This window comes from Thamnophis elegans, chromosome 7 (genome assembly GCF_009769535.1).
Source record: "Thamnophis elegans isolate rThaEle1 chromosome 7, rThaEle1.pri, whole genome shotgun sequence".
In the NCBI taxonomy this organism is placed as follows: domain Eukaryota; kingdom Metazoa; phylum Chordata; class Lepidosauria; order Squamata; family Colubridae; genus Thamnophis; species Thamnophis elegans.
In genome coordinates, this window is record NC_045547.1 from 13,451,039 (window position 1) to 13,466,793 (window position 15,755).

General features: G+C 42.3%; 1 protein-coding gene across 1 annotated transcript in view; it reads left to right on the forward strand.

The window, feature by feature from the left end:
* The window catches only part of EPS8 (epidermal growth factor receptor pathway substrate 8), a 182,974-nt gene extending 168,211 nt beyond the window's left edge, over positions 1-14,763 (forward strand). The window contains 6 exon segments of the mRNA XM_032220802.1: positions 5,252-5,465; positions 7,037-7,217; positions 7,945-8,006; positions 8,009-8,044; positions 8,047-8,072; positions 13,390-14,763. Coding sequence (XP_032076693.1) covers positions 5,252-5,465; positions 7,037-7,217; positions 7,945-8,006; positions 8,009-8,044; positions 8,047-8,072; positions 13,390-13,491 — 621 coding nt within the window. The 3' untranslated portion in view covers positions 13,492-14,763.
* Positions 14,764-15,755: the final 992 nt, after the last annotated feature.

Here is a 15,755-nt window from a genome sequence, read left to right on the forward strand (position 1 = left end):
TCAACAAACTATTTCAGAACCTTTAAATGCTGGCTTCCTTTAACTACAATTGTGATTTGCACTGGTTCCATTCGTCTCTCAAATACCCTTGGCCACAAGTCCTTCCAGGCAAACAGCGAATGCCAAGTTGAGTCTTCTTTCTCCAAGACACTACATTCTCCTGAAGTTCTTTAGAGCCTTCAGTAAATCTCTCTTGGTGGGTACACAGTCTTTTCTTTCACACATTTTGCCCACATCTCCTGCCAGGACACTTCATCTCCAGTCCCATGAACTGCCAAATGCCCTCTTCACTTCCTCTTTCTCAGCTGCCTGGGAAATGTGTTAGCCTGAAAGACTACCCAAGGCTTATTTCCATTGGCCACAGCAGTTGCGAAGACGTTGCCAATGATGTAGTTGTGTCAGTAGGTCTGGAGACCCCAAAGAACTGGTAGATATTGAGATGGCTCCCAAGTAGTTAACACCTGCTCTTTGCCCAGTCTCTTTTTAAAAAAATATTCTGTTTTAGTTTTGTACTTTTAAGGATGTTTTTAATAAAAATTGATATTATTTCTTATATTTCTTAAACTCTATTGTGTACCACCCACAGGCATTTGATTGTGAGATGGGTGGCTATATAAGTACAGTACAATAGATAGGTAGGTGCTCCATCACTGGATGGAACACTCCATCCAGTACTCCCTTGTCCATCACAGTGATCACAGAGAGTGCTCCATCATTGGCAACCAATTTACCAGGAGGGTATAAAGTCTGCTGCCTTGAGCAGGGGCTTGGAGTAGAAGACTTCAGAGGTCCCTTCCAGCCCTATCATTCTAAGTTCTATAGATAGATGATAGATGGATAGTTGGATGGATGGAAGGATGGATGGATAGATTAGATAGACAGACAGACAATGATAGATGGATGGATGGATGGATGGATGGGTGGGTGGGTGGGTGGATGAGAGATAGATAGATAGATAGATAGATAGATAGATAGATAGATAGATAGATAGATAGATAGGATTAGAAAGAGATAGATAATGGATATGAGAGATTAGAAAGAGATAGATGTATGGGGGATGGATAGATGATTGATAGATGATAGATAAGAGAGAGAGAGATGATAGAGAGAATTGGCATATAGGTAGGTAGGTAGGTAGGTAGGTAGGTAGGTAGGTAGGTAGGTAGGATTAGAAATAGATGTATGGGGGATGGATGGATGGATGGATGGATGGATGGATGGATAGATAGATAGATAGATAGATAGATAGATAGATAGATAGATAGATAGATAGATAGATAGATAGATCATCCAGTCAGAGCTGAAGAAACTTCTTGGATGAGAAGGGAAATATCTTCAAAGAAAAACCGAAAAGTTCAGTTGCCCCTTGAAAAAAGCACCTTTGGGATTGATGAAGACAGTATCCTTCTAGTCTAGTTGGTAGCTTCTCTTAATTTCCCCTATTTAAAAACAACAACAAACAAACAAAGGTAACAGGTAAATAAGAGTTGCTTCTGTGGAAAAGGCTACCTCCAAATCAGCTTTCCTTGGATTGGCACCTTCTCCATCTAACAGATTACAACTCCCATCATTCCCTTACAAAGAGAAGTGGATCCAAAGTTTATCTTCCCCCACCAAGAACAAGGCCACAGTTAACCGTGTTGTGTAAATAGCCTTGTGGTATAGAGAAATTTGAGAAGGGTACTTATGTTGTATTAGGGATTGGACGCTGTCCCCTTGGCAGATTTCAAGAGGCAGCAAGTGGCACAAGAGAATAAATTTGAGATTTTGTCTCTGCGCCCCCAGATTCATGGTTCCAAGGATGCGACTTGCAATGCACAAGTGTTGGCGCCTTTTAATAAAAATATGCCAGAAGGTAAAAAGCGCCACCAGATTCTTCTGATTGGGCATCCCTGATCCAAGTAGTGAACACCCATCACGTTCCTAACTTACGCATTCATCTCCTTCTCTTCTTGAATAAAGAAGGAGAATGTGTGTCCTTCATAATTGCACATGGACTGCTTGAATCCCCTTTTAAAAATCAACACTTCTGTTTTGAAAATGTTTTGATTTCCATTGGCCCAACTGACAGTCTTTGCAAGCATCGCATAATACTGCTTGGCTGGGAAAAGGGTGTTTTATTACTTCAGGATGTGGTAGGGTTGTATTCTCTGAGCCGTGGTGGCGCAGTGGTTAGAGTGCAGTACTGCAGGCTACTTCTGCTGATCGCAGTCTAACAGCAGTTTGGCAGATCGAATCTCACCAGGCTCAAGGTTGACTCAGCCTCCCAGTCTTCTGAGGTGGGTAAAATGAGGACCCAGATTGTTGGGGGCAATAGGCTGACTCTGTAAACCCCTTAGAGAGGACTGTAAAGGACTGTGAAGCAGTATATAAGTCTAAGTACAATTGCTATTGCTAGTTCAATATACCATAACATTTCATTCTACTTTTGTGTCTTAGTCTTATGGGATATAGGCAATATCGGTTTCATTTTGCTTCTACTGCTATTTAAAAAATTAAGCAATCGCCATGATCAAGAGCTAATGAATATCCCTTAAAATGCCAAAAGGTGGTTTGAATTATGATAGCAGTTTTAAGTTTGTTTTTGGAACTTTTCTAAAGTTAAGACTAATTTGCATTGATTGACTTTGTTTCCCTCATAGCAGTTACTAGGAGAACTCTCTGAGGTAATGCTTGAAATGATAAATGTTTAAAAGATTTGGAGAAGATTGTTAATTAAGTGTGCTGGACTTCTTGATATCTTTTTTTCCCCTGTCTCCACTCAAATCAACTTCTTACAGCTTACATTCATATCTATCAGTGGTGGGTTTCAAATTTTTTTAGAACCTCTTCTGGAGGTGTGGCCTGCTTTGTGGGAGTGGCTTGCCGGCCATGTGACTGGGTGGGCGTGACCAACTTGTAAAATGTGGTGAAACTCACTTAACAACGCTCTTGCTTAGCAACCAAAATGTTGGCTCAGAAACTCTGGCATTTGAAGCATGAAAGTCTTAAAGCTGTTAGAAAAAAGCCCCCAGGGGTGTTTAAACTTGACAGCTTTAAGACTTGTGGACTTCAACTCCCAGAATTCCCCCTCTCGCTCTTCATCTTGATGATGTGCGGACGGGCGGGGGGGAGGGAGCTGGAACCGGTTCTAAATGGCACTGGAGATTTGTGGAACTTCTTCTATAGAAGATGTTAGAACTGGCAGGAACCCACCCCTGATACCTATCCTATTCTTACATTTCAGGGGGAGCATTGGTAGGCAGAGCTCATAAAAGAAATACAGAGTCATAACCCAAAAACAACCCCTTCATGACATGAGTCAAAGAAAATGAATCACAGCTAAAACTAATTTATCCCAACAGTAGGGTCATCCATGACACCATGGCCAACTTGCTATGACCAACTCGCTTCAGGACAATTAACCACAGCCAATTCGGTGCAGGACTACTTGCTGCAGGACAAGAGTTACGCTAATATCAAAGAAATGGTGGAATAGACTCATCAAAGAAAGGGAGCAAAAGGAGGGACAGAATGAAATGTGAATGGCAAAAATTAAAATGTTTTATTTATTTACTTTAAATAATTAAGAAGAATTGTTAAAATTGTCATGCAGCAAAAGTTGGCTGTGGGCCATTCTCCCAACACTGTTCACTCTCTCAAAAGGAGAGAATATTTGTAGCACAGGGATGTGGGGTCCTTCGTGTTCTCTGAGCTAGGTTGTTTTCTTGCAGATGTTTCATTACCCAGCCGTCAATGCTAGAAAGGAGTCGGGTTGAGATATTCTTTATCTCTGAGAATACTCCACCATGCAAAGCTAAGTCCAAAATTATTAGAGAATTCCTGGAAGCCTGAAATTCACCTAAATCAGCCATCCACAGACACATAGAAATAAACATCTACATACCATTCAAAAGAGGTAATCAAAAAGCAAAGAGACCACAACACTTACTGACTAGCAGTCAACAACCATTTAATGCCAAGCAGTAAAAAAAATACCCCTGTTAAGGAACTGCCAAGAGCTTAATCAAAGAAACCACCAAAAACACCCCCCACCAACATTGACAGGACAAACAATTGCATATTATTGATTAAAGGAAATTAATAGAGTAACAGAGTTGGAAGGGACCGGGGAGGTCTTCTAGTCCAACCCCTTGCTTAGGCAGGAAACCTACACCACTTCAGACAAATGGTTATCCAACATCTTCTTAAAAACTTCCAATGTTGGAGCATTCGCAACTTCTGGAGGCAAGTTGTTCCACTGATTGATTGTTCTCAATGTCAGGAAATTCCTCCTTAGTTCTAGGTTGTATCTTACCTTGATTAGTTTCCACCCATTGCTTCTTGTCCTGCCCTCAGGTCAGGGGTGGGTTTCAACCGGTTCGTGGCGGTCCCTGTTCCGGGAACGGTGAAGGGCGCGCCTGCCCGCCCGCGGTCCTTACCCGGTTTTGACGAGTTCTGCACTTCCACGCATGCGCAGGACGCATACAGCGCCTGCGCAATCCTCCAGGAGCAGCTGGAGCGTCGTGCAGACGCTAGTACGCATGCGTGCACCGAACCGGTTGGAATGGGGCAAGAAACCCACCCCTGCCTCAGGTGCTTTGGAGAATAGCTTGACTCCCTCTTCTTTGGAGGGAGGGCAGTATATAGATAGAGGGCACACCCTATCCCTTCTAGTACTGATAAAGGTACCTATTTGGGTAATGAAATGTCTGCGAGAAAAAAAGAGAGAGCTCACCAAGGACCCCACACGATTCACAGTACCTCTCCGCAGCTTTTTATCCTACCCAACAATTTGTATTTAATCACATCCATTCTCTGCTTCCTTTATAGCATTTTTTTCCAATTTCAGACTTTGAGTCCCCAATGGAAGTGAACATATGAAATTGCCGAATGCTTACATAATTATTCTCTATTCATGGCAAAGAAATTTGAAACTGTTGTGTGCTTGGAGTTATAGCCTGATTTGTTTGTGAGGACAACCTTGTAAATGGGTTCCTATTCTTTCTTTCTTTTTTCTTTTTTTAAAAAAGGGGTGTTTAAGAGATAATAATAGAGCAGCTTGGATTTCATTTCTTTGCCTTCCCCTGAAATTTGTAGAAATGAGTGTTTTGTGACCTTATTGCATTTCTCTGGAGATGAGTCGGTTCAGATGGTTGACACAGCAAACATCTGTTTGGGGAAATGCAGATATTTTTTTCCCCAAAAAAGATTTTGAATTAATTTCCTCCACCCCCACTTTGGTAAATGAATCTTCCCTTCTGTTGTGCAGAAACAAAGGACGGAGTTTCCTCCAAAGCAACCAGACCCCACGCCTGCTGCTCCTTCCCCACCACAGATGCCGCTTCCGGTCCCTCTCCCTCCCTGTGTCCCTGCTCCTGTCCCCGTTCCGTTGCCAAAGGTCCCCGGGGCCATCAGCCGCCAGAGCAGCACATCAAGCGATGGTGGCCGGGATGGCCAGAGGCAGAAGCTTCCACCTGTTGACCGTGAGTTTCTCTCCAGGTTCATCGTTGTTTCTTTCAGGATGACAGAGTTGGAAGGGACCTTGGAGGCCTTCTAGTCCAACCCCCTGCTCAAGCAGGAAACCTTAAGCCATTTCAGACAAAGGGTTATCCAATCTCTTCTTTAAAACCTCAATTGTTCAAGCACCCACAACTTCTGGTTCCATTGATAACACAGAGGGAGGTCTGACAGAGGAGAGGGAAATTCTTTGCCTTGCAAGCAGGAAATATCTTCCTCCCTCCCTCCCTCCTTCCTTCCTTCCCTCCTTCCTTCTTTCCTTCTTTCCTTCTTTCCTTCCTTCCTTCCTTCCTTCTTTCTTTCCCTCCTTCCTTCCTTCCTTCTTTCCTTCCCTCCCTCCCTCCCTCCCCAACTGAATGTCATCCAGAAAAAATTGCTTAAAAAAATGACATTCAGAGGATGTCCGCTTTGTTTAAAAGCCAGATTCCTAATCCTTGTAATAATGGAGAAAATGCGATGATTTCTGCTAGGTGCATGATTAATTTTTACCAACAGAAGGAAGCCAGAAAGATTACGTTAAAAAAATTTTTTTTTAAACAAACCCATTGCCTAGACTGTTATTCCCACTCTTGATATTTGCACGACTCCAGAACTTCGTGGTTATTCGAGCCGAGGTGGCGCAGTGGTTAGAGTGCAGCACTGCAGGCTACTTTAGCTGTCTGCTAGGTGCAGTTTGGCAGTTTAAATCTCACCAGATCAAGGTTGACAAGAATAGCAATAGCAATAGCAATAGCAGTTAGACTTATATACCGCTTCATAGGGCTTTCAGCCCTCTCTAAGCGGTTTACAGAATCAGCATATCGCCCCCGCAGTCTGGGTCCTCATTTCACCCACCTCGGAAGGATGGAAGGCTGAGTCAACCTTGAGCTGGTGAGATTAGAACCGCTGAACTGCAGATAACAGTCAGCTGAAGTGGCCTGCAATACTGCACCCTAACCACTGCGCTACCTCGGGTCTAGCCTCCTGAAGGCTCCAGAGGGCGAAAAACAGCCCTACGAGCAAACCAGAAGTGACTTCTGGTTTGGCTGTAGGGCCATTTTTCGCCTTCCAGAGCCTTCAGGAAAGCTCGTGAAGCCTCCAGAGGGCCAACAGGAGGATGGGGGTCACTGTTTTCACCTTCCCCAGGCTCCTAGAAAGCCTCTAGAGCCTGGGGAGGACAAAAAAAAACCTGTGTCAAAAACGGGGGGAGCGCTGGTCGCGCGTGCATGCGCATGGGTGGGTCTTGCACGGGTAGAGAGCATAGCATTATGGGTGTGGACATGCCTACGCACGACCCCCCCCCTGCGCTCCCCCCGCTTTGGCACGCGATCCAAAAAGGTTAGTCATCACTGGTGTAGGGTCTCCTGCTTGAGCATGGGGGTGGACTAGATGACCTATAAAGTCCCTTCCAACTCTGTTAATCTGTTAAAACCACTGCTGTAGGTGTTTCTTTTCCTTTGGATTGATCTGACCCTGTCTGTCACGGAGTATTGAATGTGACTCATTGACTTGAACTGCCAATCTCCTCCAGTTCTCTTGCTTTGTCCCACCTTCCCAGGAAGGAAATCTCAGATGGAGGAAGTTCAAGATGAACTCATTCACCGTCTCACCATTGGTCGGAATACTGCCCAAAAGAAGTTCCAAGTGCCACGCTCCAGTGCCCCCGTAGTCAATATCAACTACGAATCCTCTCCGGAAGACATTAAGGTTTGGCTAGAGGCCAAAGGATTCAACTCAGTGTAAGTCCAAAGGAGTAACCAGCTCTTTTGAATACAGCTCTTCAAACAGCTGTATGTATGATTAGACAAATGACTTTGGACCTGAGGGATATAATGTGGAAATGATTTTATTTTAAGTTACATGAATGTGTAATTGTGTTGTTTCACAATATGACTGGGAAGTTATTGTCACGTGGGAGATTACCAGGCAGAGCCTGAGGGAGTGGTCAAACATGTCATCCGTCATGAGTCCCTGCGTGCCTTTCTTATCTCCTGCTCATTTCCCGTTGACTGTTAGTAGTTCAGATTCTTGTAGAGAGCTTAAACTTGAAAGAAATCTTTATACTCATTTGAAGTGCCCGAATCTCCTGATTTCCCCGGTGTTTGACATCCCATTTATTTAGTTACTTATTCATCAAACAAAAATTGCACATTCAAATGAATAAAATGAAAAAAAACCTAAAATGTGACAGGGACGATAGGCCCATTAGCTCACTTAGACCTGCCCCTTTAGGAACCTCCAAAATATGGGATGAAGTTCACGTGAGGTGAACTAGATGCTGTCCGAATCCCATTTTTGTCGTTCCCCAATTAGCTTGGTTAGTTAAGACATGGAATAACGAATTATAGCACAATCACATCTGAAAGATCACAGGTTCCTTCCTCCGTCTGCTTCTGTTGATTAATTCGTGTCTGTTCTTTCAAATGTAAAAGGGTCATTGCTCATACATTATTACTACTCATGCAGGACCGTAAACAGCCTTGGAGTTTTGACTGGTGCACAACTCTTTTCCCTCAACAAAGATGAACTTAATCTGTGTGCCCAGAAGGAGCGCGAGTCTACAGCCAATTACTGTTCAGAAGGCGGCACTAGATGTAAGTGGTGAACATGTTACTTATCTACCCACGCTGTGGCACAGGAGATGGTCATCCTGTGCAAAGAAGGGCTTGTGGAGGGAAGTCCACTCTCAATAGACAATTGAGTGGCATTTAAATTCAATGATAAATAAGATGGGCATTTGCCTACCTTAGACCAGGGAGCAAGAAGCCTTCTGCGTGTGGGAACCCATCATATTTTTAGCCTTTAAGGGCTCTAGGGCAGGAGTTTCCAAACTTAGCAACTTTAAGACTTGTGGACTTCAACACCAGAATTCCTCAGCCAGCAAAGCTGGCTTAACGGCTGTAGGGCAGGGGTTTCCAACCTTGGCAACAGCAGTGGGTTCTGGATCCTGTCGCAACCGGTATGCTGCAATGGGACTGGGAGTCCTCGTCGGGCACACATGCTGCGCACGCATGTGCATGCCACCGCCAAGCGACCTTCAGCTGCTTGGTGGAGGTTGCGCAGGCGCCACACGCTGTGCGCACATGCGCAACTGGCCCGTTTGCATCAAAAAGCGATAAGATGGGCCAAATGAGCCACCATTCCGGTATGGTGGCCGCTGCTCCCAGCTACCACCAGTACGCCCGTACCGGGCCGTACCACCCGGAGCTCACCACTGCTGGCAACCCAGAATTCCTCAGGCAAAAGCTGGCTGAGGAATTTGTGGAAGTCCACAAATCTTAAAGTTGCCAAGGTTGGAGACCCCTGCTCTAGGGGAATTAATGATATTGGTGCGACAGAAGCCAGGATTTTCTTCCCATTTTTTTAGGGGAGGGATAAAGGTTGAAGAAGGTACGTTAAGTTTCAGAGAGACACTCATGTTACCCCATAAAGTGCCTCAAGAGAGCACTCGCTTTTAGAAGTCTTGGAGGTTTTAAAGCTGCCTTCATCCACTTCAAAGGCTGAAAAACATGAGGTGGGCTAGAGGTACTTTGGAGACAGCGAGCCCACAGTTGGCAAATGTCAATTTTTAGCCTATGTACCGCGTTGACCCTCAAAATAAGCACTTGGCCCTTATTTTCGGGGAGGTCTTATTATTTTTTTTTTTTTTTTTTTTTTTTTTTGTAAAATATTTTATTCAATTTTCAAATTTTCACATTCCATTTGCAATCATTATACACAGGGTATTTACTATAAAAAAAGAAGAAAAAAAAAAAGGAAAAAAAGGAATAAAACGAAACAAATAAAAAGGAAACACAACTCATCATTGCCCATACCCCACCTACCCTTGCATCAGTCCATACACCCCATCTACCCCCTCCAACTTTCCTTTCTCCCTCTAACACTCCCCTCCTACTTCCCTTTCCCCTCAAACCTTCCTTCTCACCTTACTCCCCAGACACCCTCCTTACATACTCCTTACATTCCCCTTACTCCTTCCTTACTCCTCCCTCTTCCTTCCCTCACCTCCCTCCTTGGTGTATGCCTTTATTCGAGTGTTGTTTGATCTAATAAATGTAAATGACCAAGGAAAAAAAAAGATAATAATATTAATAAAAAAAAAGAACCACCGTATAAATACATTCTTGTTCTTATTAGATTATGTTACCCCCCCCACCCCACCCCCCACAATCCCCATCCCTAATCCTCCCGGCTTCCCAGGGCCCAACCTGCACTACCTTCTATCTAAAATATCTGTATACATATGGATTAAAAAATAAAGTAATATATAAAAAAGAAAAAAGAAGAAACCATTCTTTGTGTTGATCTCAGCCCCCATCTTTATCTATGCTTAATAGTATAAATCATTCTATCTATATTTATTCTCGTCTCTTACTTCTTTGCTATTTACCCCGATCTTCTGTAGACTCTCCCGTTCCCTTCCTAAACCTCATGATCCTTCCAATGAGATTTAAGCAGCATAGTTCCTGCCATATTTCAAATATAACTTTTACAGACAAGTAATCAAACTTTCACCTCTAGTAAATTTAAACAACGTGAATGATCTTTCTTTAACCACCTTTTTCAAACCGTAATTCAAAATAATCTAACCAGATTTCCCCTTCTTAGTAAAGTTAAGCAACATAGATCAGATATTACTTTACACAGGAATCAATTTCTATCTTAAGATATTCCAACCGACTTCCCCTTCTAGTAGAATTTAAATAACTTAGTTCATTCCACATGCATTTTACTCTCATCCCCCACTTGTCTGATATTTACCACTATCAATTTATACTAACATTTGTTTAAAATATAGCTCAGAGCGATTTGTAGGCATGAATCATTCCACATATTCCAGTAATACTTTCAACAAGAGTCAGTTAACCTTCTATTTTAAGGTAGTCGCTTCTAACAAAGTTTAAACAACATAAATCATTCCGCATTCTTTTTACAGTTATCTTAAGATAATCCCCAAGCGGCTTCCTGTTCTAATAAGCTTTAAACAACGTAAATTTTGCCCTCTTCCCTTGCTTGTCTGGTATTACCACAAATAACATAATTCATTCCACATACATTTTACCCTCATCTCTTGCTTGTCTAATGTTTACCACTATCAAATTTATACTAGCGTTTATTTAAAAATAACTATAACAACCAACTTTCCCTTCAAATAAAAGTTAAATAGGCATGGATCATTTTCAAATAATACTTTCAGCAAGAGTCAGTTAACCTTCTATTTTAAAATAGTCCCATCTAACAAAGTTTAAAACAACATAAATCATTCCGCATTCTTTTAACCACTATCAAATTTGTACTAACGTTACTTTAGAATCTAGCTCAAGTAGTTTCGTCCAGCTTTCCCTTCTGATAAAAATTAGCCACTTTTTCTACCGAGAGAGGTCTCAAACCCCCATTCAGTCCTCAACTTTAGGAAGTCTTTTGAAGTATCTAAATTCTCGATCTGCGTTCTTCTGCTTCTCCGAGGGAGGAGGGGCTACCCCCTCCATCTTGCAGCCGCATGGCCAGCCGTTTGCTTTCTCCTTCCGCTGTCTCTCCTCTCTTCCGAGCGCGTCAGGAAGTCCCGCCTTCAGAATCCTACAATAGAAATCTTGAGCCTCCGAAATAGAGTTAAGACGAAATCTTTGATTCTCAAATGTAACCGTGATGCCGGCAGGGGCCTCCCTCATCGTATCGAATCTGTTGACTCCTAAGCTCTTTAGTTAAAAAGGCGTAGTCCCTTCTTGCTCTCAATATCTGGAAAGGAATCTCTTTGAAGACAATCCTCCTGGTCATCAATTCGGAGCCTGTTATTATAAAAATTTTGCACAATCGCGTTTCTAGATTCTTTTGTAGAGAAATATATAATATCCCTCGGGAGCTGTCGCTGTTCCGCTATCAATGAGTTCTGGCGATAGATTTTCCGAATCTGCCAATCAAAGTTAAGTCCCGGGCTTCCCAGCGCGTGGCTGAAGGCTTCAGCAAAGGTCTGTTTTAAATTCTCTTGCTTCTTTTCACGGAATCCTCTGACTCTAATTGCAAATGCCTTCCTATTAAAATTTAGTATCATAAGCTGTTCTTCGTTATTTCTAATTTTTTCTTGTAAAATTTGAATATTGGTAGTCAAATTAAAATTAGCCTTCTCCAGACTTTCCAATTTGTTTTCTATTTCAGCAGAGTAATCTGACAGGGCAGACACAGCTGCAAAAGTATTCGCCTTCATTTGATTAACTTTAGATTGTAAATCATCAAATAATTCCAATACAAATTCCCTGATTTCTTTCTTAAAAGCGTTAAGCATTTTAAGGAGATATTCCTGTGTTAAAAGTTCCTCAACAGAAGACATAGGAGACAAAGGCTGTGTTTCCAATGAAAATTCTTTAAATTCTTTTGTAGCAAGACGCTTCTTTGATTTGGATGGCATAATAAATAAGCAAGTAAGCAGAGCTTCGCTCCCCTCTATTTCCAAAAAAAAAATTTATTTTCTTAAGGAGCAGTCTGCAGGAAGATAACACCGGCTAAGTATATCAATCATCCACGGAGAGAAATCGCCATTTTGAGGTCTAATTAGACAAAGAAGTCTCTAAGACGAATGGTGCTGGTATTTACGATAGTACTGAAAACATAAATCTCACAGGGGTGGGACCCGCCCGTATCAATTCTAGCTTGAAAAAAAAACTTTGTCTTGTCCTGGGGGGGGGCTAGCCTGTCTGGGCTGCCAAAAAAAAAGGCAGCTGAGAAGAAATGGCTGGAGATAAGAGCTTCGGCCGGAACTAATCTCTTTCCACAGCCAAAAAAGAAAAAGGCTGTGGTTTACGATTAGATCCTAACCTACGGGGCTATTCTCCCTGCCCCTTTCTTAGCCAGAAAGGGGTGCTATCTATGATCTTATTTAGATATACAGACCAGATCTCTGAGGAGCTCGGTGGAGCCCTCCTCGGCAACAGGCCACGCCCCCCGGAAGTCAAGGTCTTATTATTTTGAGGTACAGGAGGCAACGAGCGTGGTCACCTCATGGCTGCTGCTGTGTTGCAATATTTTGGGGGAGGGCTTATTTTAGTGCGTGCGCTCAAAAACCCAGTTAGACTTATTATCTGGGAAGGTCTTCTTTTCACGGAAACAGGGTATAATATGAATTTTCTATGTACAATGGTAGTAAGCTATGGTTTAATGTTGCATCTAAACCAGCCCATTGAGTCATACACGTAACTATCATACTTTTTGCTTTAGAGCAGGGGTGTCAAATTCAAGGTGCTTAGATCTGACCCGCGGGCGCGAAGGACTGGCCCACAGTGCCTCTGCCAGCGTGTAGCCCTCCCGGGCTCCATTTTCGGCCACCATGGCCTCCTGCAACCTTCTGTCAGTGAAAATGGAACTTCGGGAGATTGTGTGCGGCTTCTCCAAGCTCCGTTTTTTCTGGTGGAGGACTGAAGGAAGCCATCGCGGCTGAAAACAGCCTGGGTAGGCTGAAAACAGAGCTAGATGAGTGATGTCAAGCTGGCCATGCCCACTCTGGCCAAGCTCCCCCCCCCCCTTGGTCCCTCAAGGTCAAACAAAACCCTGATGCGGCCCTCAGTGAAATCGAGCTTGACACCCCTGCTTTTGGATAAAATTAAATTTCCAGGTGTTAATGTCTTTGGAGAGTCTCAATCATCCAGGTCATTGTTGTCCCAAAGGTGTTTTTTTCAAAACACGGCTGGATTTTCCTGTTTGTTTTTTCTCTGAAAACATTTCGCTTGTCTTCCAAGAAACTTCTTCAGTTCGGTTGAGAACTGAAGAAGCTTCTTGGGTGAGAAGTGAAATGTTTTCAAAGGAAAAAAACCCAAGCAAAGCACCTTTGGGATTTCCAGGTTTTGTACTGTATACTGGATGTAACTCAAGAGTATATTTCTGCAAAATATATATATATATACGTTTTGTCTCTTCCTACAGAATTCCAGTGAAAGTTCCGAACTTCAAGAGATCATGAAAAGGCGGAAGGAGAAACTCAACGCAGCTGCCACTGATTCAGGGGTCGAATCTTTCGATGAGTAGCAGTCACTAATAAGACTCGTCTACAAATATTTTGTGGTTATTGTCGAGGGGGGGAAACCAGTTGTTCTTGGCATTGTTCCATCATGCTTTGTTTTAGGAAGCCATGAGGGGGAAATGTCGGGGGATTGTCTCTATTTATGTAACTAGGGTATCATGCCATTAAGGGAGCATGCAGTTGGGAGCCAAGAGGGAGGATACAATTGCTGTTTTGCCTCTCCCTTGACGGAAAAAAAATATATAGAGAGAGAATAATTTCCCTGGAGGGGTTCCTTAAACCAGGCCCCCTGGGAGAAATTCATGCTTTGCTCATCTTTTTTCCACAGCCTAGCAAAGTCACATTGCGGTTTTTTTGAGTTGCCCTCAGACTGAGCCATCTGACGAAAGGTGTTGAAATCAAGCAGTCAAGCAGAAAGTCCAAAAGGCGCGATCCGGGCCAGCGTTGATTCTCTTGTCTAGGCCCCATTGATTTCAACAACGAAAAGTGAAACCGATATTTAAACGCTCTGCCATTGAAATCAACAGGACCTCAAAGGGTTTTATGATGGCACAACATTCCTTTTAATTCATGCCATCCATATGGTTGCCATAATTACGGACTGCGGCTTTTCTTATCCTCCAGCACTTAAGATTTCCACATTTATGTAGCAATTCCCAGATGTATTTTTAATTATATGATCAATGACCACGCTAATCTTATAAGCACAGATTAAATTCTTCTAACGGCATCATGTCATGATTTCTTAATGGAAGTGTACATAGCAATGTAATTTATTCTGCATTTCAATTATCTGTCTGTTTTTGGGGAGGAGGGATAAGTACGAATCAAGGAAAACACTAATATGATAAACAATAGCACAAATTTTAAAAAGTAGGGGCATTTAGATCTTATTTTGATATCCATGTGGTAGTTCACAGTATTATTTCTTAATAGCATTGCATTTTTTTTAATTTAAAAATATATTTCACTTCACCTGATGGAAAGGAAAGGGAAAAAAGGGGGAAGGTGTTTATAAATGTTTTTTTTAAAGCTACAAAATCCCATCTTGATTTCTAATTTAAATCTTTTTTAAAATTAGCCAAAATATTCCAGTAAATACAGGAATATACTTTTTTTTCTGTGCAAAATGTTCTTTTCTGTCACATGGCACATCAAGGCAAAATAAGGGGGGGGGATTCCATCCTTTGACCAACCTAGATGAGATGTATTGATTTTCATGGTGCCTTTTTTTTCATGACTCCTCAAAGTCTGCAATAAACACCGATGTACATGAACTGATGGACGTGAAGTGGTTGCATTGTCTGTTATGAGAAAGAGGATGCAAGTTTTTCTTTTGTGTTCCAAAGAGCAGGTGTCTTTTTAAAATATAATAATAACAATAATAATAATAATATATAAATTGCGGCACAATTCAGTAACACAAATGATCCATTGGAATTTGTGCAAAAATTATAATATTAAAACAGCAACAAACTGGTGGGAACATCAGCCTGAAAAAATCACCGAAAATCAGATGATCAAGATCTTGTGGGATTTCCGTATACAAACCGACAAAATACTGGAGCATAATACACCAGACATCACACTGGTTGAGAAAAATAAGGTCACAATCATAGACATCGCAATACCAGGTGATAGCAGGGTCGCCGAGAAGGAACATGAAAAAATTGCAAGATACCAGGACTTAAAAATCGAAATTCAACGACTATGGCACAAACCAGCAGTGATAATTCCAGTGGTAATTGGCACACTGGGTGCTATTCCAAAAGCACTGGAATTACATTTAAAACAGTTAAAAATTGACAAAATCACCATCAGTCAAATGCAAAAGCCACACTGCTTGGATCTGCACGCATATTACAAAAATACGTTACAACGTCCTAGGCCCCTGGGTGGGGACCGACTAGTAACCAATGCCAAATCCAGCGAAACAACTGGCCGCTGTGATACAATTGTATAATAATAATCATAAACCATCAGCAGAAAGTGATGGAATCATCCCAAGGTAGTTCTACCACAAGTTTGAAAACTTATTTGTACTTTGTACAAAATCTTCCCAATCCCAGTTCAGAAGGTTCTTTTTTAAGGATCCCTCTAATGCACCTGCTAGAAATCAGTGTTTCTCCAACTTAGAATACAATAGAATAGAGCTGGAAGGGACCTTGGAGGCCTTCTAGCCCAACCCCCTGCTCAAGCAGGAGACCCTATGCCACTTCAGACTGGTAGCTGTCCAGTCTTTTCTTAAAAACCTCCAGTGATGGACCAA